Genomic DNA, 21,616 nt, shown 5'->3' on the forward strand with positions numbered 1-21,616 from the left:
AAGTTCTTACAAAGGATGTTCAGAACTATCCACAGGGGATCGCCTCTTTCCTCTCCACAGCCTTCAGGGAGAAAAACCATCCTTGGTTTTCAGAGGGCAATCCTAAGGGTCAGAGAGGTCGTGAAGACTTACAGCTACCAAGTGGAGACGTCAGGACTGAAATTCTTATTTACTTGTTCCAGAGTCCCTGTTCTTTCGCCACTGGCTTGCTCCCACCGATCACTAAGTGAAAGGAAGAGATCTTTACGTCTTCAGAGGGAAAGGAACCCTACTCTCCCATTGTCCACTGTGGACTGAAATGTTTTAAAAATCAGAACTGGGTTGGGTCTGACTCTGGTGCGCTGTGAGGCAGGTGGAGTCCAAAGGCTCTGAGAAGGACCCCCACTCCATCCCAACAGCGGGCGTAAGCTTGTGTTGTTTCTACCATGAACCACACTCCTGGCCGGCACTCCCAGATCCGGACTCTGACTCCGGCCAAATCTTAACTCGCAGCAGCGTGAAGCTTTTCCCAAGTAAGTGAGAGAGTCTCCCCTTGACCTTCTTTCATGCCCTCGGGTTTCTCCTCTTTTGAATCACAGAAAGACAAAGTTTTGGCTTCTAATACCTGGAAGTCTTTCCTGATGGAGGCAGGAGAGCGTGAGTGGGGGCAGTCATCCGTGATGGTCCTCGGACAGTGCCTGTGGCCTCTGGGGCAAAGGCCAGGCTCCCAGGCGCAAGGCACGGGCTCTTCGTGATCCCCTGTCGCTGCTTTTCTTACAGTGATACCTCCCTCCTCCCTGCCGTGCCTGCTCCCTACCCTCGGCTCTGCAGAATACCCATGATTCCCGGGACACGTGCCATGCCTGCCCTGTTCATCCTGATGGATCTAGCCCACAGAACACATAGCTAATAACACCTCGCATGAGGACTTCTAACTACCTACCGGGCATGGTCTCCATGCTTTACATGTACTTTTATTGAATCTTCATAGGAACTCTATGAAGTAAGGACTAGATTTATGTCCATTTAACAGATGTAGAAACTAAGGCACAGAGAGGCTAAGGCTATTGCCATGGTCGTGTAGCTAACACGTGGTGGAGCCAGATTCAAGGCCACACCACGCTCTTAGCCACTGGGCTATACGGCGACTCAAGTGCCCCCTCCTTGGAGAAACCTGTCCCCTTACGCATCCTCGGGTTTACAGGGCCACTGGCTATGAGACTCTGACAGCATTCACCGCGTAACCTTCAGCCTTGGGTCTCCCTATACACACTTTGCTGGCAGGAAGGGCAGACCCACCATTGGCCATGGCAGACCTCGGTGACCGTTGCTGGAGTCCCCGGGTCATGCACAGGCCAGACAGGCAGGCCCGTAGACCCAGACGAGAGCTGCCAGGTGGTTTCCAGAAATTCCAGACACACTCAATAACAACTTGCCAGCCGGAAATTTGTAAACAAAATTGGAAACTTGTTGAAATCCAAAATATACTTTCTAATTTACACTGGATTGGGTGGGTTCTTTTTTTTCTTTTTCTTTCTTTTTTTTTTTTTTTTACTTTTAAGAAGTCCTCATCTTGCTCCCAAGTGAGTGAAGGACAGACGGACAAAGTTCATCCTGGTTTGACCAAAGGCCCAGTCTGTACATTTACCGGGTGGGACTGACCCGGCCCGGGGGCTCTGCCTAGCCCCAGCCCACTTCTCACACATCTCCAATCACAGCCTCACTGGCCGCTGCCTACTTCGTCTTCACGCACACTGAGCAGAGAGACGCCCGGACGTTAAGCCAGCAAGCACCTTTNCACGCACACTGAGCAGAGAGACCGCCCGGACGTTAAGCCAGCAGGCACCTTTCAGACCTTGTCTGTTGTGATCTCCAGGCACTGGCGGTGCCAGGGGGTACTGGGGCCCAAAGATGCCACTGAGGTATTCCCACACCAGTTGGCAACAAGGTAATGACAGTAAGATATTTATATAGGTTTTTTTTTTTTTTCCGGTTTGCTTCCTGACCAAAGGTCAGATACCAGCTGCCCAGTACGAAGGTCTCCAGGCAACCACAGCCGAGCCTAACGCCTCCTTCCCTGAGAAGGAGCGACGCTCACAGCAGCCCGGGTCACCAGCCGGGTGTGGCCACAAACGGAGGGCGTGTTTGGGAAGGTGGGGTTCAGTGGAGCCCCGAGATGGACTAGCCTGGACGGGGAATGGGGGGGGGATTTCCCACAGAGCTGGACTCGTATACGTTAGGGGCACCTGGGTGGCTCAGTTGGTGAAGCGTCTGCCTTCGGCTCAGGTCAGGATCCCCGGGGTCCTGGGATCGAGTCCCGCATTGGGCTCCCTGCTCAGTGGGGAGTCTGCTGCTCCCCCTGCTTGTGCTCTCTCTCTCTCTCTGACAAATAAATGAATAACATCTTTTTTAAAAAAAAATGTATACTTTAGGACATGATCGCAGTCAAAATTAAAATCCCACCCGGTGCTTTTATCCATACGTGCCCTTCAAGGGAACTGAGTTACGGGAAACAAAGAGAACAGGTGAACATATGTGATGTGTTCCCACTGAGAACTTACGTGACTCACTTTGATTTCCCACAACAACCTACGAGGTGGGGATCATCGTGAGAAGACTTAGAGATGCTGCGGGGGGAGGGTGGAGGGAAAGGGCAGCCCTTCAAGGAGACCTGACTGCTCTGGCCAGGATCCCCCCCGCAGCCCTAGTCAACCACCCACATGGGTGGGCTGCGTTCCCCGGTGACCCCGTTACCTGCTGGGGCCGGCCGCTCCTGGTTCAGGACGTTGTAGCTCTTCCAGCTGTACTGAGGGGCTGGGGAGCCCTCCTTCGACTGGCAGGTCAGCTGGATGTTGTTCCCAATCACGGTCTCTCCCTCGATGCCACAGTCCGGCTTGGAGGGCGGCACTGTATGGGTGAAGGACCAGAGTGAAGGCACGAATCAGGTGGGGCTCGGCGACGGCCCCCTCCCGCCCCAGACACCCGCGCGTACTGCTTGGTTTGCTCTCAGGCAGACAAAGTCATGGCCCACTGGCGAGCCACGGTGCTGTGAGATCCGTCCTCCCCAGACTGTCTCCTCGGTCGCCTGTCACCATCACAGAGAGGCAGTGCGCACGGACGTCAGGACGCATCCTGAGTGCGAGAGTCACCACCCTTATAAACGTGGGGATACTGAGGCCCAGAGAGGAGACTCGGCCAGAGTTGGTCGGGGCTAGAACCCAGGTCTTCTGACTCCACCTCCAGTGCTCTCTCCAGCAACCCGTGTGAGCTCCTTCTGATGCTGGCCCGTCCGTGCATTTTACGTAAACCTCGCAGTCCCCAGTGCCCCCATGTGTAAGATGAGGGGACAACAGGCCGAGGCTGGATTTGGCCACGTTTGCCTACCCCTGGGTTAGGGGAAAGCCCCTGTCTCGGAAGCCCCCCAACTCAGACTTCTTAGGAAGGTTCCCTCGTGTTGAGCGCTGCCCTCGTCCTGGGTTTTGCTGATGAAATGCAGCTGCTCAGAGTAACTGGATGATTGGAGAGACCCTGGGTGGCAGCAGAGTGGCGTGCTGGGTGGAGAATGAGGCCTGAAGGGGTGGGGGTGGGGGTGCAGAACGGCAGAGACAAGGAAAGGGAAGCTTACAGAAAGGTTACAACAGGCCCCTCAACTCACAAGCCTAACCTGATCGCCCACAATAACTGAAGATCTCAAGCTGGTCCGTTCACTGGGCACGGCCGTACCCCCGTGTAGGATGGCTCATTCCACAAACCTTACTGGGCGCTTACAGAATGTCTGATAACGCTAGGCACTGGGATGACATAGTGAGTGAGTTCCTGTGTTCAAGGAGTCTGGTGGGGGCAAAAGACAAGTGACTGGACAATGACCAGGCAGGAGGCAAGGCTGCAGGGAGCAGGGAAGGCACAAGCAAGGGACACTGACTCCCACAGCCTGGCTGTGACCTGGAGGAAGAGTGAGAGTAAGCAAGGCCAATAATGGAGGTGGCGGTGGTCAGAGAGAGGGGAGGGCCCTCTGTACAGAGGGAATGGCATGTGCAAAGGCTCCAGGGCAGGAAGGAGCATCAAGTATGCTTGAGACTTCAGGTGGTGTCCTTGGGGCTGGGAAGGGGAGAACACGCAGTGTGGAGGGCTATTACTGAATCCCTCCACCTCTTTCTTCAGACCCTTGGATGGTCTGCTTGCCCCAGTAAGTAGCACTGCCCATTGTACAATCCAAACTGCAGGGATGCACGGTCGGTGAGCGCAGAGAGTGGCGTAGCCCCCCACCCCCCACCCCAGAGCGGCCGGGGGGAGGCTACCCAGGATGCACCAAGCCACCTGTTCTGGTTTTTCTCTGAGACAGGCAAGGGGTTCTTGGGTGTGTGTGCGCCACAGCTTCTGCTGCTCTCGTGAGGGCCACCAGGTGTGGGACAAGCATGGGGTACTCGCCCTACACCAGCCCCGGTTGCACAGTCCCTACACCCAAGAGGCCCAACCTTGGTTCAGGAACCATCTTTCTAGGGGCGCCTGGGTGGCTTAGTCGTTAAGCGTCTGCCTTCGGCTCGGGGCGTGATCCCAGGGTCCTGGGATCGAGCCTCACGTCGGGTTCCTCCGCTGGGAGCCTGCTTCTCCCTCTCCCACTCCCCCTGCTTGTGTTCCCTCTCTCGCTGGCTGTCTCTCTCTCTCGCTGTCAAATAAATAAATAAAATCTTTAAAAGACAAAAAGAAAAGAACCATCTTCCCATATCCTGGCGCAGGCCCCAGGGACTGAAGCAGCCGGGGCAGGGAGAGACTGCTGCCTTCAGACCACCGTGCCAAGCAGCCCTCTGCCCCGCTGGTCCAGCAAGCAGGTGCAAGAGAAGGCGAACGCTGCTTCCCTGGAGACTGGCTCTAGGTCAGGGTTGGTGACCTAGAGGTCTAAGAACATCCTTCCCCACTCATGAAAAGCACTCAGCCTGTTTCCCAGGTGTGCCGTGACCAGGGGGCTACAACCTTCCCAGTTGGACAGGCTGCCTGGAGTATAAGAGCCCCGAGAAGTGTCACATCGGGCCAGCGTCACCGTTGGTGTGCATGACTGTAGTCAAGCCGTTCCTCGACCAGCCTTCTCTGGGATCCAAGACATAAAGGGGAGAGAACAGACCAAGGCAAAGGAGCGCATAGAGAAGAGAAGCACAAAGAAGCAAGCTGGGCGTGTCCGGAGGCCAGCTTTGCCAGCAGGAATTATTAAGGCAAATCCTTCATTCACTCTGGAGAAAGCAGTAGAGATAACAAGAGACCAACCACCCCTAGGAGACCAGCCTTATGAAGGAGTGTGGCCGGTTTTTGTCCGTCTGCCCCCCCCCCGCCCCATACACACACCCAGGGCCCTTACCCTCAGCCCCCAGGCTGTCCTCCCACCCCAGCTCACCCTAGGCACCCCCCTCACTGTCCTGATCCTTCTCTAAGGTTTCCCTCCCCAGCCCCCCACCATCAAAACCAGCTGGGACCTCAAATCAGCTCTAGTTCAAATAGCCCCTCCTGCGGGGCTGTGAGGTCTGCGGGGCTCCCGGAGATCTTGGGTTCTGGGTGGGCTCTTCCTACCTCCCAGACGCAAGGCAGCTGCTACCCAGAGATTCCTGGACGGGGCACGGCGCCGCTCCAAAGCCTGCGCCTCCCGCTGCAGACGCCAGGGGGCGCCAGAGGCCGAGGAGACGACCAGTCCCGGCCCCGGAGCGCCGCGGGTCGGCCCCAGGGCCAGGTGGCTTCCCCCTGGGACCAGCTCTGTGAGCTCCGCCCCGGTCCCCCGGTCCGCAAGCTCTCTGTTCCTTCAGTTTACGGTGAGGTCACCCAGCCCGTGTGGGCGGCCCCGCATAATTAAAGCCCTTCCGCCTAAAAATAGCCCAGTAGCAAAGCCATTGGGAAACAAAACTTTCTTTTAAAGATTTTTTAGTGGATTTCTTAACAGATAGCACAAAATGATTTCTCTGTCTCTTTCTTTTCCTCTCTCTCTTTCTCTCTCTCTTGTTTCAAAGCAAAACCCTGAGTTCCACAATCTCAGATTAAACTTGTATCTTTGCCCTCCTGGTTACCTAGTTCCCTGGTTAGAGGCCGTGCGAGGGGAGGGAGGAAGGGGACACGCACAGGTGAGTGGGGGTCTTGCTGCCTTTCCCTCAACCAGCTTGTTGCCAGATGAAAGGGGGAGCTATTTAAGGGAAGCCAGAAGGAGACAGAATCAGCCAGAAAAGGACCAGGTCCAGAGAAGTGAGGGATTCAGCTAGGGGCCAACCAGGGCAATGGGAGAGGAGGAAGTACAGACTAGAAACGAGATACAAATGTGCATTTTTTGGCTTATAATAGCTCTCCAAGGAGCTAATGCAAATAAAAACGAAGAGCTATGCACACAGAGCAATTTGTTACAACATTATAATGGCTGTAATTGGAACTGGCTGGGTGTTCAGTCAGGGACAGGGGACTCCATCCACTCCCTGAGGGGCAGGAGCTGAAAGGACTGTAAGTGCTAAGACAGCAGAAAGTGCTACCTGGTGAGGAATGAAAAGAGCAAAGCACCAGCCCATTCGGCTACAAATTCATTTATGGACACAAGTAAGCATGTGGACATGAGCTGGAAGTCAACATGGACAAGTATAAAACCTAGCGATACAAGCGGATGTTTTTCTTTTTTAGTTTCTCTCTTTTTTCCCCCCTAATTAGTATTTTTAAGAGGCAAGGCAGCATCACCAAACAGTTATTTGTTTGTTTGTGTTTGGTCCAAGGTTGCTATAGAGGCAGGACAACCGGAGAGCAGGGCTCCATTTCAGCAGCTAACAGCCTTCCGTGCGCTACACACCTCGACCTGAGCGGCCTCCCAGAGAGTAGCCCCTTAGACAAACGTCACAGCACCCCAGCTAGGTCGGGAGCAACTACAACACAGCTCTAAAAATGCTAGAAGACGATACTGTGTGATGGCGACAACACCGTCCAAGAGATGAGAGGGGGTGTGAATGTTCCTAAAGGTCCAAGACCATCAAGAGGCCCCCCGTGACAACCCAGAAACAACAAGGCACACACTCATGGGGCGGCGGGGCTTCCCAGACCCCAGGCAAAGACCTCCCACGAGGAAGACCAGGTTCAGAACCCCATTATCAATGAGTGACGTGTCCAAGCTGCAGGTGTTCTGTGGACAGAGGAGGGCGAACGACACATCGAGCGAGGGCTGGCTCGGCTCTGCCCCGCCAACCCTCCTCGTCAGCAAGGATCCAGGAAGGGCAGAACACAAGCTCCTACAGTGGCCAGCTAAAACATCACTGGCAAGCTCATGTCTGCTATCAACTGACAGAGAGGGTGCTTTGAAAAGGTAAGTAAACCTAGAAGAATCTGGGAATCGTCTTGAACTTCAGGATCAATTACCAGCCAGGAGCAGCAGGCTTGCACGGCGGTGGAGTGCAGGGCTTTGTATTTGGGCCGTCGTGTTCTGCTGGAAGCTTGCACACTTTCTACAGGTGTCTTGAGCCTCCGTGTTCTCTTCTAGTAAATGTGAGTGTTAATACCCACTTTCACGGATGGGTTGCAAAGATTACAAGAGACCATATCCATATAAGTCTCTTCGATGCCTAGCCCATATCTGGTCCTCTGTAAATGGGAGCTATTGTGACCATGAACTTGGGGCAACTTTCACACAGACCAAGGTCATTGCAAGTGGATGGTCGTTTTCTCTCTAAGATAAATCCCCTCTGTTTTCAGAGCAGGAGGACACAGAGAAACGGGAAATTTGGCTACAGTGTTGGGTGCGGGGTTGTGAAAGAGGTCCTGTGCCTCCCTTCTGCAGACAAAAAAAAAAAAAAAAAAAGGGNCGTCTGCATCTGTCCACAGGAGGCCTGGAATTCTATGAGAGATCCCTTGTTACTGAAGGTCACTAAATCTGAAATCCGTCTTCCTAGATGAGAGGACTTGACAGTTTTAACATGTCATTCCTGTGCAAGTTAATATGTAAGTTGACCATAATTCCAATCAACTTCTATTTTTAACTAAGCCAAGTGGTTTAAGAAATTAACATGGGGGAATAAATGTGCAAAAATAGACAAAACTTTTTTGGAAAAGTTTAGTAAGAGAAGGTATTACACAGTGCTGGGTATTAAAAGCCAACTATTCAAACACTGATAGCTCCAACTACAAAACAAAACAAAAGAAAACAAAAACAAAAACAAAAAACCCCTATATAGACAGATAGATGTGTGTGTGTGTGTGGATGTATATATCACAGCACTGAGAATAAACATGCTGTAATCAAAACCATGTAATAGCATAGATGAGTAATTAAAGAAAATGAACCAAAAAAGGAGGAAAACAGCAGCCATGTCTGTGTAGGTCTTACTATGTGACAAAGCGGGCATCCCAGTGCAAAGATCAGGGTTTCTTTGCTACAGTAAATGATGCTGATGTAATTGGCTATCTGCTTGCTGGGCCACAGGGGGCCCAGAGTGGACAGGCAGAGAGCTGGAGTGAGGGCCAGAAGCAGGGGCTGGGTAGAAAAGGATGGGGGGCACACATGCTACCTGCGTCAGGTATACCTGTCAGTGAACCCCCTAAAAAAAAGCTGTGGTGGGGATTACGTGAGAGCCGAGAGAGAGAGAGACACGTGGCCTAGCCAGGCAAGCAGGCCTTTGCCTTTCTCCCTTTTACCCTCCCGCCCCTGCCCCTGACTGTGACCTCAGAGGAGCCACACCATCCCCTCCCAGGGGTGGGAGGAGTCAGATGAAGGAGGGAGGGTGAAGAGACAGACCCAAGCCCTCACTCCCCACCGCTGGTCCCCAAGCTCTGGATGGGGCCCAAATGGGGGGTGGAAGTGAAGCTTAATAGCGGTTAGATTAACTTTTTGATTAGGACTGCACTGAATTCTTTTTTCACCTAACCAATTAACAAAATTGACAAAAATTAAAAAGACTGATAACATTCAGTACTGGCAAGGAGGTGGGAAACCAGGCATGCTCATAAAATGCTATAGAAATGTAAGTTGCTTTGAGAAAAGTAGCTTATATTTAATGAAGGCATTGTGTTTGACCTAGAAATCCTACTCTTAAGAATCTATCCAATAGAAACAAAAGCAACAGAGTGGAAGAATATCTATATATCTGTACATATCAGTACTGTTCACACACAAAATTGGAAACAGCCTGAGAATATCCATCAGTACGAACACTTGAATAAATCATAGGACAACCACGTGACGGAGTGTAGGCTGCTCGTAGGTGGGTCTGTAGGGATTGATCTGGAGAAAGACGCATCAAACATTACCCAAAAAAACATTGCCGAGTGATCTTTATCATATGATCTCTCTTTTTCTTTTTCAAAGGAAAGGAAAGAAAGAAAAAGTGTGTGTGCATGCGTGTGTGTGCGTGCGTGCGCACACATGCATATTTGGAAAGGACGTGGAGAAAAGTATGGAGAAATATTACCACTGGCTACCATGTTGGTGGTAAGACGGAAGGAGACCGTTAATTATTCTCTCTTCAGGGCTACATTGTTTGATTGATACAATGCGTCCAAAAGCCAGGCAGCCGCTTCCCACAATTAAAAAAAAATCCCACTAAGAGTATAAATGGAAAAAAATAAAGGAAAAATGATCCATCGTTTTGGTTTAAAGCGTGGCTACCTCTCAGGCTGGAGGCCATTCCTTGTGTCGGACCTAGAGGGGCCGTTCACTAAAATGAGCCCGGTAACTGAGTCACGTGCCTCCTTTCTCGGGGTCGCAGCTACAATCTAGAGATACTGAAGTGGATGACTGCTCAGATTCTTCCAGAACTATAAGCTCCAATAACAAGGGATCTGTATGAAAAGAATGTCATCTGGGGACGTACCTCAAAGGCCACCGACCCACAGACCCTGATCAGCGGGGTGTGGTTGGGGCCCCGCGGTGGAGAGATGCTGGTGTGAAGGCGTTCTACTGCTCAGCTGAATTCGGGACGGGAAAGTCAAGATCAGGCTCTCAGCACCGAAGGAAGGCACAGTGAGAGTCCTTATTTAGAATCTATGATTTCCCCTTTCCTTCTCCCTAATACGTGTGCCGTGAAAAGGAAGAGCACTGGACAGAGACGGGCAGATTTTTCCAGGCTGACCCGGGGGGCCGCTCCAACAGGCCTTCTCTACTGGCCTGGGAACTGTGTGCCACGGGTGGGCAGCTCAGAATAGTCCTCCCTTAAAAAGGGAGCAGCAGCCCCCTGCCCAGGCAGCGGGGATGAGGGGAGGAGTCTGACCTCCTGGTGGGGCATGACTGCCCCTGGCTTTCCCTCACCATGGGGGCTCCATCTCTCCCTGCACCCCTCCCTGCCCTGCCTCCCTGCTGCCCCAGGGAGGAGACAGAAACACTCACCGAGGACCAAGAGCCAGACGCGTGACTTAGAGGTTCCCTCCAGGTCTGCCATCAGGGAGACCGAGCACTCGTACGTGCCGTTGTCATCCATGGTCAGCTGGTTTATGGTGAGGGAGGCATCCGACTGCTCAGCGTTGCTCGATATGTTGGCACGGTTCTTATAAAGGTCCCCGTAGATGTAGCTTTTCATCAAAAATTGCCAGGTGAGCACCCTTTCCTGGGAGGAAGAAGAAACGCTGCTTGGTATTACCCCAAGTCTTGGCATGGTGCTCGCAGCCTGTACTGAGTACCCCCGTCCACCACTTCTCTCGGCACACACGGCTCTAATACGCAGTGCCCATTGGGGATTCCTCTTATAACGTATATGTACTTTGAAAAAAAAACATTGGAAGACCAGGGCAGGGAGGCCGTTCATGTCACAGGAGCACATATGGATAAAGGGGCTTCCTCGGATCCCCACGCTGTCACCTCTGGTCACCTCTGGCCTCTCTCTTACCCATTCGATTTCAGTCCATTGTCTGTCCTCACTCGTTCAGACGAACAGTATTTATTGAGCACCTATTATGTGCCACATATCGTGCTAGGCAGCCCTTGGCTTCCAAGCCCCACTTTATCTACTTGACCCTTGCCGTTGGAAGTCATTTATTCATTGATCTACTCATTGTTTACCAAAAAGAACACGAGACTGGCTAAGATCACTACTTTCTAGCCAAACTGCCTCCGTACAAGTCCCAATTCTGCCCCTTACTAATTATACGACCTTGAGCAAAATGTGACTGTTTCCTTTTCTGCAAAATGGAGATAAAAACAGTGACACCGATTTTATACAATTTTTGTGAGGACTTAAGTATATATGCAAAACCGTTAGGGCCTTGCCTGCCGTGGTAGTTTTGCTGTAAGTACCTACATTATGCTAGACATCGCTACTGAGCATCCACTAGGAACATGACATTCAAAGATGAACAACTCGTGATTTCCGCCCTCAAAGAATACATATTACAACATCCTGTGATTAACAATGGGACCTCAGAAGAGAGGCTTTGCATCTAGAAAGGGAAGTCTGGGAAGGCTTCCTGGAAGAGCTCCCAGGAGACAGTGCCTTGGATCCTGAAGGACAAAGGAGAACCGGCCACGCAAAGGGCTAGCAGGTTGGGGCAGAGCACGTTGGAGGAGGGCAGATGTATTTGGCATTTTAAGCAAAGGGAGAACATCGAAGAAAGACCTAGGAGTGGGAAGCTATGGGTCAACCCCAAGTGGTTCAGTATAAACGGAGGTGAGTATGTGCGGGAAGGGTGGGTGGAAGGTAAGCATGGACAGGTAGCAATAAAGATCATAGCTGCTATTTATTGAGTGTATGCTACATACTGGGTCTATTCTAAGCACTTTGTATGTATTATCTCATTAATCCTCACGATACCCCTGTGATGGAGGTATTATGATTATACCCATTTTACATGCGAGGAAACCAAGGCAGCAAGGGGTTAAGTACCTCTCCTGAGCTTCCGTGGTTAACCAAATGGCAGGGCAGGGATTCAAACCAGACATTCTGCCTTCAGAGCCTGGACCCTGGTGCGTCGTCATTGCCAGATCGCAGGCACCGTGTATAGGGGACTGAATAGGCTGCATTTTGTCTTGAAAGCACTGGGGAGCCATGTATTTTAGGAAGTTAACTCTCAACCCAGGGTGGGAAATGACTTAGCAGGAGAAGGAAAGGCAGTTAAGAAATCAGCTTAGCAATTCAGATGAAAAATGCTGGGTCTTCAGATCGGGCTGTGGCAATGCAGACGGGAGGATGAAGTGAATTTGGGGAGTGTGAACAGGGTCGACCAGTGGCACTAGGAGTCGGGGAATGGCAGACCTCAAGGGTGAGGGTCTTTGGCCTGAATATTTGGGTGCATGGTGATGTCACTTCCAAGAGAAGAAACACCCAGAAAGAGAATGTTTTAAGAAAAAAATGATGCATTCTGTTTTATAGGTGATGTGCCAAAGTGTCAATGGGACACCCAGGTGGGGCTCAGCAGGAGCTGGACAGGGCAGCTGAGAGCACCTGGGGATGAAAGTTTGGGAGTCAGTGACTTAGATGTTAACTGAGCCGTGGGCTAAAGGAAGCCACCCCAGGTGAATGAGTAAGGTATGCCAGGTACCCGAAAGGTCGGGGAGAGGTCAGATAGATCAGAAGAAAACCCAAGATGAGACTGCTGAAAAGCCAAGGGAGGAAGAAGATTCTGAGATGGGAAAAGGCTCTCCAGCTGTGGACCAGTCCATGAATGCAGATCGTTCCCAGCTCAGCTCTTTCCTGAAGGGCTGGCTCTGCCTGGGACTCTTCATGCCCCAACTGCTCTCCTGATCCCAGCTGCCCCAAGGCTTCCTCCCTGGACACCCCTCCCCCTTGCCTGGACCTGTTACAAAAATCTCCTGGAGGTCACAGATTTAATCCCTTCCTCCTCGCCCTTGCTTACTCTCAAGGGGATTGCCTCAAATCCTTTTGGAAGTGAGGGATCCTTCAGCCAACAGAAGAACTTCAGTGTTTCTCTAAGCGCTCAGAGAAGTGCCTGGTGAGACCCTACATCTGGTTGGCTGAACACGTGTGATGGGGAAAGAGATGTCTTTCAGTTTCTTCAAGCTCAAGACAGCAGCTTCCCTCTCTAGGCTTTACCCTGAGATTCTGGACATAGATAGGACCTGTGCCCATGGCCCATCAGGGCTCCCAGGGCAACAGACAACAGGGTGTATCAGGCAGGCTTTACTGTCCTCTCCCATGGGTCCTGCTGCTCTAGGCCTGGGTCACCCCTTCGTTCTTGTCAGGGAAGAAGCTAAATGCTTCCACTCTGGGTATTCCGGGGGCCCGATGCTCACCTCTGGCAGGCAGGTTTGCATTTATTTTTATTTTTATTTTTAATTAAGTAGCTCCACACCCAGCATGGAGCCCAACGCGGGGCCTGAACTCAGGACCATGAGATCAAGACCAGAGTCGAGATCAAGAGTCCAGTGCTTAACTGACTGAGCCCCCCAGGTGCCCCCACGTTTGCCTTTTAAAAGTAGAGCTTACTGGAACTTACTGAACCACAATGGAAAAGACAACCGTTAGCCTAATGGGGGAGAGGGGTACTAGAGACTTCCCTGACAACTGTATGTAGGCACATGAACAAGATCTGGGATCTGTTTAGGGACCTGTTTTGTGTGACCCCCAACCCGACATCCATGCTTTTTCTGAATGTACTTAAAAAAAAAAAAAACCGAGGTTGTAGAATTACAAAATTCCTTCAACCCTGGGAACTTAAGTAGGATGCCCTCAACTGATTTGAGTCCTTAGGGAGCCAATGTGTTGCCACGTATTTAAATATGGTTCATCCGGAGCCCCAAGAGTGCCAGTGTACGCCCTCTGCTTTCCAGGTGCCTCCTTCCTGAACCACCAGGAGGGGTGGCCACCTGCACGGGGAACCTCGGGTGACTTAATTTAGTTCACCTGTAGTCAGTGGAGGAGCTGGGGTTTATTCTTGAAGAGACTCATGGACAGGCATGCTTCCTATAGGTTCACATACTAATTTTTTGGTGAAGATTTATTTATTTATTTGAGAGAGAGGGAGAGAGGGGCAGAGGGAGGGGAGAGAGAAAATCTCAAGCATGCTCCCCCCAACTCCAATCCTGCCCCTGCCCCCCGTGAGTGTGGAGCCCAACTAGTGGCTCGTTCGATCTCATGACCCTGAGATCATGACCTGAGCCAAAACCAAGAGTTGGGCAGTCAGCACACTGAGCCACCCAGGCGCCCCTAGGTTCACATACTAATTTGTACAAAAATGCCCTTGGTGCAGCTGATGCCGAGTAATTACGAAGATTGTTCTTGAGTGTTGTGTGATGGTTACGAAGTTGGAACAGGCAAGTCTTGGGTCTGAAAGCTCTAACTGATCTACCTTGTTTAATTTTTAGTTGTGTAGCCAAACTCTCTATTTTCCTATTTGACGACTGCCAAAGTGTTCTGACACCCTATATGAAACCTCAATTGATGTATGGTGGGGACGTTCGAGATATTTTTGTGATTTTTTTAACTTCCCTTTTTTGTAATATTAATATTAATTAATTGATATTAATGTAATATTAAGCAAATGATGAAACATTGCTCTAATGGTTTAACAAAGGAAGGAGAACGAAAGACCCTAATTTCTGGGTGGAGACGTCAGTCTCCTTCTATGTGGAGAAATAGATCAAGACTGTTACCAAAAGTTTGTGTTATTGTACCTGACTTTAAGACCCATAATTTTTTTTGGCCAAGTTGTGCCTTTCCTCCTGGAATTGTGAGTGGAACACAATACTAGCCCTCGTTTACGCTGTGAAGTGGATATTGTTACGGGGAACACACCGGGGCCTTTCTCGCTGGTAAGCAAATCATGCCTCGTGAATATATGATCTATGGAGAAACTCCTGCAGTTTTACCTGCTGCTGCTGGCTGTCCGTTGGAGAACAAATTTTGAATGTGTCCCTCCTCCCACCCCCAAAAATAAAATAAATAAAAGTAGACGTCACTCAAAGTTATGAATAGATGCACCATTTCTTATCATCAGAGAAATGTGAATGCGATTTTAAAAATGAGATACTTTTTTCACTTACCAAAATGGCAACTATCACACAGTTTGAGAACACTGTATGTCGGAAAAGTGGGTGTCCTCCTATTGTTGCTGAACGTGGAGACTGGCATGACATCTAATGAGAGCTATTTGATCTTACTTATCAAAATTTTAAATTCACATACCCTGTGAGTCAGAGGTTCTCTTTTTAATGATTTATCCCACACGTATGTACTTTATACACAATTTATGCTATCTGTGTGTGCTATATATGCCCATAGACCATTCCTATAGAGATGTCTGTTGTAGCAATATTTGTAGCAGTAAATACAGGAAATAAATATCCATCACTGGTTCATAAAATGGAACGTGTTTAAAAAATGAGACAGGGGGCGCCTGGGTGGCGCAGTCGTTAAGCGTCTGCCTTCGTCTCAGGGTGTGATCCCAGCGTTATGGGATCGAGCCCCACATCAGGCTCCTCCACTGGGAGCCTGCTTCTTCCACTCCCACTCCCCCTGTTTGTGTTCCCTCTCTCGCTGGCTGTCTCTATCTCTGTTGAATAAATAAATAAAATCTTTAAAAAAAAACAAACAAAAACGAGACAGATCGCTTCTAGGCCTTTTGGCTAAGATCAAGGGCAAAAAACGAGATAGATATAAATGTACTGACACATGGAAAGAGCTCCATGACGTATTAAGAGAAGAAGCCAAGCGCAGAACAGCGTGTGTGTGTCGTCTATGTAAACGTGCATAGTCATGTATGTGTGGGTACATATATGTATGTTTGTGTATGTGCACGGCATGTATCGAAGGCCACCCCAAAACTCGGAAGAGTGGTTCCATTTGATGAGGGGAGCAGGAGACTGGGAGTTCAGAGTTTGGTGTAGGTCTTCCTGCTTGACCTTTAGTCATATGCATGTGTCGCTCAGACACGCATACACACAAACGAGCGCTCAGGCTCCGCCGGGGGGAGCACGTGATGGAGCACGTGATGCTTCCCTGTGGAGGCAATCAGGTAGCCTCTGTGAAATTGTAAAAGCGCGTAGCCTTTCTGGGAGCGTATTCTAGAGGCATACCTGTCCGCACGCAAAATGACATAGGTGAATGGTTATTCTTGGTAATTGGAAGATCGGGAATAAGCAAGTGCCGATCACTATGGGGCTGGTTAAATATTAACAGTGTATCCTCGCGATGGACGCCCATGAATCCCGTCCAGGAGGAGGGAGCCTCTATCAACTGATACAGAAAGCTCTTCCAAAACTACGTGAAGTGAAAAGCTCAAGGGGCAGAACGGTGCCTAAAATGCGCTACCTTTTGTGTAAAAAGAGGGGGAAGTAGGAATGCGCACACACATACACACAAAACATATTAACACTTTCTTGAATTTGCATAAAGAATCAATGGGAGGATACACAAGAAACTACGTTGGTTCTCTTAGCCAAGAGTAATATTCAAATAGGTAATAACCGCAGCAGAGCTACCAACCCATCAGATAGATGCTGGGCCCAAAGAACCCGTCCCAGTGAAAATCGGCCTTGCCTACAGGTGGGGAGCGTAGGGGGTGGGGGGGCGGAGGTGGAGAGGAACGGGGGGCCAGGGTGGACAGGAGGGGCGCGCACGGGAAAGAGACTTCACAGTGTTCGCTTTTGATGTTTTACTTTTGGAACCATGTGACTGTATTACCTATTTCAAAATAAAAATAAAAAATAAAATAAAATGTCTTCTATATTCCCCAAAAGAACCTAAACAGGAAAAAAAAAACCCGAAACACTATAAAGTAAGATCTGGCCTCAAGGAGAGCTCTGTGCTAATCCGAAGGAAGGACTGTCTCAAATGATGCAGTTTAGGTGATTTGAGACTGACCGACAGAAGGATATTTTAGGGAAGGTCACTTTTTCTAAATTAAGGTGGCATAATGTGCCCCTTGCTGGGTCACTCACTACGCTCGCCCCACCCAGTCCAGCTTGGGTGCTAATGTTTATTCCCACATTTATTGAAAGACTTGCAGTGCTTGTCCTCTAAGAGGTCATGGTCAGGCCGGATTCATTCCCATGATACCCTCAACTTTTTTAAGGATCCTTACCGTGTGACTCCTTAGAAGCTTGTCCCATTGGATAAATCCATTTCGGTCGGAGGTGGAAGTGTGGTAGGTGCATGGAAGGGTAACGCTCTTTCCCCGGGCGGCCCGAAGCACGTCCTGCGGGGTTTCCACAGAGATGGCATTGACAGTCACCCAGACTGGAAGGGAAGTGGGAGGTGGGAAGAAGTCAGTGCCATAGCATAGCCCCTCGTTGCCCACAGGACCTGTGAGGGAGTGCCCAGGGACCTTCTCCTCCTGCAACCACAGCTGGACACACTACAACTGTGATCTCAGCCATGGCACACCCGCTGTTCTCCAAGACCGAGGCGAAGACAGTCGTGTGCCTTGGTCTACTCTATACCCACCCCACAGCATCACAAGAAGTTAAATGCATCGTCTGGTAGCTAACAGCCCAGCTTCGAGCCCCAGCCCCGCCTCTTACCAGCTGCGTGAACCTCTCTCATCCATAAAATAGGAACACGGATACTTCCCAGAGTTGCTGGGAGAACTTCATGGGATAATATGTCTAAATACTTTTTTTAGTCCCTGTCACATAGAAAGCTCTCGATAAATATTCCTCCCCATCTTTTTTTGTCGTGGTGATGATGTAGTCAATCATTTAACAATTTTTACGGGGCGCTTCAATGTGGTAAGGCGTTTAATAAATAGGATTAAAGCGAGGCAAAGAGATAGAGGATATTCCCAGGTGAGTTTATGCTATATAATCTGTCATGAGAACTTTCTAGGCAGGAGTAAGTGTGGTCCATGTGAGGAACAGCAAGGAAGCCATGCGGTAGGAGGCGAAGGAGGAGGCGAGATGAGGCAGGGAGGTGGAGAGGTCTCAGGTCACATTGGGTCTTGTAGCGCATATGGAGGACTTCATATTTTCCTTTGGAGGAGGCGGGAAGCCCTTGGAGGGATTTAAGCCGAGATAACAGAGTTGACATATGTTTTTAAAGGCTCATCGTGGCTGAAGTGGAGTGAAAGGAAAGAGGAGATTGGGGAACAGAGTGGAAGCAGGGCAACGAATCAAGAGGCTATTCCAATTTTACCGGTGAGTGCTAACTGGCTTGGGCACAGGTCCGGGCAGTGGAGGTAGAGAGAAGTGATCCAAATTGGAATGTGTGTAGAAAGTAGAGCCAACGGGATTTGACTGCAGATTAGATCTGATATATTAGAGGAAAAGAGGGGGTAAGGATAGATACGGGATTTGGCCGAAACAACTGGAAGGATGGAATGGTCATTTATGGAGTTGATGAAGACTGGGGGGTTCAGGTTTCAGGGGAAAGATCTGGAATTTGTTTGTGGACATGTGAAGTTCGAGATGAGTATTAGACACCCGATAGAGGTGTTGAGGGGACAGTGGCCTGGGGAGGTCACTGAAGGCCAGAGGATGTGGCGGAAGACAGAGAAGCACACAAAGATGGGGAAGGTAAGTGGGATGGAGCCCTGGGGCACTCTAGCGCTTAGTGGTGGAGAAAATGAGGAGAAACCAGCAAAGAGGAAGGAAAACTGGTCAGGGGATTAGGAAGAGAGTCCCGAAAATTGTTTCCCAAAGTCCCAGCAGGAAAAGGATTTCCTGAAAGCAGAGGGGATCAGCTACTCCAGTGCTGCTGGTCTGCTGGGCCACGGAGCTGGGAGCTGAGAGGTAACGACTGGATGTGGTACCGCAGAGAGGGTGAGGGGACCTTGGCATGAGCAGAGTCCGTGGAGTGGCAAGGACAGAGCTCAGGAAGAGGGGCTCAAGAGCAGGTGGGATGAGAAGAAGAGGGCAGCTTTTGCCAAAAACGAGAGAGAGAAAAAGGGACATGGGGGGTTACAAAGGAGTCTGTGGAGTCAAGAGAGGTTTGTGCCTTTAAAAAATATATATATGTTTGATGATTTAAAAAATATTTTGGACACCGTGGCCCTTGTTTTCTCTCTTACAGGATCTTTGCCTCCCTACTCAGTGGGGTGTGACAAAAGTGCCAGATGGGACATCTCATCTGTGATTAGAAAAGTAGGAAGTAGAGAAGTTCATTTCTAGAACCTTCCAACGACCTCCTTTTCCACTTCCTCCTGTGGGTCTACACTGGGGATCTCCTTTCTAATGGTTCAGAACCCACCCTGTCCCGAGCAGTCACAGCTCTCCCTGAAAGCTGTGTGCCTCGGGCTCCAGAAGGATTCTTTCTCACCCTCATTCTCCTGCTCTCCTTCTCAAGGCGGAGCCCTTCTATTCATGAAAAGCATTCATCGGATGCTCAGCTAATTCAGGGTGGTGTTAACCTCCCTAAGGAGAGACGAAGGGGGAGAGTGAGTGCTTTTCACCTCCAGGAAGAACTCAAAATCTCCCGGCACCATAGTAGTTCGCTGAGGAAGAAGTTTCGAGCGCATTCCCTGTCCTAGAGGAAATGTCCAGACTCTTCCCAGCAGAATCAGTACCTACCACTCACAAATGCCTGCCCCCAGGACCTCTGTCTCCTGTATCTTCGTTACACAATACACCAGAGTGGCCAAGAACACCAATGCAGGAGCCAAACTGCCCAGGCTGGAAGCCTCTTTCTTAACTTTTTCTGTGTGACCTTGGCCAACTTAATTAACTTGTCTGTGCCCCAGTTTTCTCAACTATAAAATGAGGGTAACATTATTACCTAGCAATAGTGTCATGAGGGTTGAACGACTTACCATATTTAGAGGGCATGCATGTCTCTAGCCTGGCACGCAAGCATGAGCCAGACCAACGTTCTCTATTGTCACATCTTTCTCTGCTACTCTGTTTTCTCCATCTCCGTGTCCCCTAGGGCTCAACAAAGTGCCTGACGTTGGAGGTGCCCAAGTGCTCTTTGACAGCAAATAAATGAGTTACAGAGCACTTAAGCCTAAAAGATGGGTAGGATTCACAACCAGAGAAACTTGTTGGAGAACCTATCTTACAGATTGCTAGAAAATGCCCCCAAAAATCAAATAAAGGCTCAAAAGAGCCCCTAGAGAGGGCAAGGCGAGTCTGCAAGATGCCCCAGAAGGAAATGAGAGAGGTCCTTGAAATTCCCTTGAAGGGCGTGGCCTGGAGACCCAGCCTGAAGCCTTGATGACTGCTTGTAAATAATTAAGGTTTGTTAAGAAGATAATAAACCGTCTCTGGAGAGCTAACCAGAGAGTAATACATCCAAGGAGGATAATGAAATGCTTGATGGAAGCGGCTGCTCGAGGCCTACGCAGCAGCACATTATGGGAACCCTCGGGAACCTGGCCATCAGGCCCCCACTTAGGCAAATGCATTTGCTCAGAGAAACCGCATTCCTAGCGAGGAAGTGCCAGAGGCCAGAGGTGTCCCAGCCTGCCCCAGGCCGATGCCTTGGGGAGAGGCAGTTCCCACCGGGCTGGTGGGATCGTCCTGCCTCCAACCACAGCGGTGCAGGGCTGAGTGGTTAGAACTCAGTGTTTGCCGAACCGCTCAACACGCATGTTTCGGAATCTGTAAATTCCGATCAATTCAATGGATTTTTCCTAAGATCCTAGTCCTGGGTCCCCCTCGCAAGGCACTGGGAAAATGAGCAGAGGCGGGTTCGCGGGCCCTCTCCTCCGGAAACAGCCGGGACCATCCGGGCCCAGCCAGGCCCAGCTCGCAGGCTTCTCGGAACTTCTCGGAGCTTCTCTGGTGCGAGCAGGCCTCCTCCTCCTCTCGGCACACGGTATGCCCTTTCTCGCAGGGTCTGTGTCTCACGTTTTGCTTGTGTCTACTCTTTGCCAGTTCCCACCTCCAGGTTTCTGCAGAGCTGGGCGCTAATAAGACCTTGTGGGTTCAGTGGCCTGGGGCACAGTCCCTGTCCTGGAAGCAGTCAGAGGTCACCGCCAGTCAGCAGCCTCATGGAGCCTGATTAAGTGTGAAATGCAAGGGTTAAGGAAGTGAAGTGTAGGAGGAGAGAGGGGAGGGGCTGTGTCACCACCCAGAAGGAGGACGGTGAGAGAAAGGCTGATTGAGGAGGTAAGGACTTGAAATTGTCCCCAAGGGAGTCAGTTCAGGACGTTGAACTTGTGTAAGAAAATAAAGCAAGATGCAAAACTGTATATACAACAGTATCCCACTTCCACATAATCACAGAAAGAGAGCACATTCTAGAAGGAAATATACCAAAATACAGTGTTAATAACAGTTATCTCTAGATTCTGGGATCATGGGTAAATTCTGGATTTCTTGTCTGTATATTTTTATTTTCCAAATGTTCTGTAGTAAACATGCATTACTCTTGTAATCACAAAGCCATGTTACAGCTTTATAAATCAAGCTGGGATGGAGAAAGTAGGACAAATAGCCAGGCTATTTTGCCAAGGAGCTCACCTAAACCCTGGGAAATGAAAAAGCTGAAATGAGAGGGCCTTGAGAAAGTTTCTTTACCTTCCTCTGGGTTGGAAGATGGGGAGACTTATGCAGGCTTGTAGGTTATAGGAAAGGAGCTCCAAGAAAGGAAGACTGAAAATAGAAGAGAAGCCAGTTGGAGGAAGACTCCAGCCTGGGAGAGAAGGGGAGAGGGGGGAGGGCTCAGGTCCTAGGGGAGGATCAACCGGTTTTGCTCACAGCAAGTGTAACCTGTTGCCACGTGGGTGGAGAGGTAAGTCCCTAAGTGGGAGCATCTGTCCATCACTGTGTTCTGCCCACGCAGAACAGGTGTTTATGGCAGCCCTGACTCACCGG

At 50.1% G+C, this 21,616-nt stretch overlaps 1 protein-coding gene across 1 annotated transcript in view; it reads right to left on the reverse strand.

Moving 5' to 3' along the window:
- GPA33 (glycoprotein A33) overlaps window positions 1–21,616 on the reverse strand; it is a 56,295-nt gene that overhangs the window by 28,339 nt on the left and 6,340 nt on the right. Inside the window, exons 2-4 of the mRNA XM_034667642.1 lie at window positions 16,948–17,102; window positions 10,304–10,520; window positions 2,734–2,886 (exon numbers count right to left, since the gene is read on the reverse strand). Of these exons, the coding sequence (XP_034523533.1) occupies window positions 2,734–2,886; window positions 10,304–10,520; window positions 16,948–17,102 (525 nt within the window). The remainder of the gene's footprint in view (window positions 1–2,733; window positions 2,887–10,303; window positions 10,521–16,947; window positions 17,103–21,616) is intronic.

This window comes from Ailuropoda melanoleuca, chromosome 8 (genome assembly GCF_002007445.2).
Source record: "Ailuropoda melanoleuca isolate Jingjing chromosome 8, ASM200744v2, whole genome shotgun sequence".
NCBI classification, from domain to species: Eukaryota; Metazoa; Chordata; class Mammalia; order Carnivora; family Ursidae; genus Ailuropoda; species Ailuropoda melanoleuca.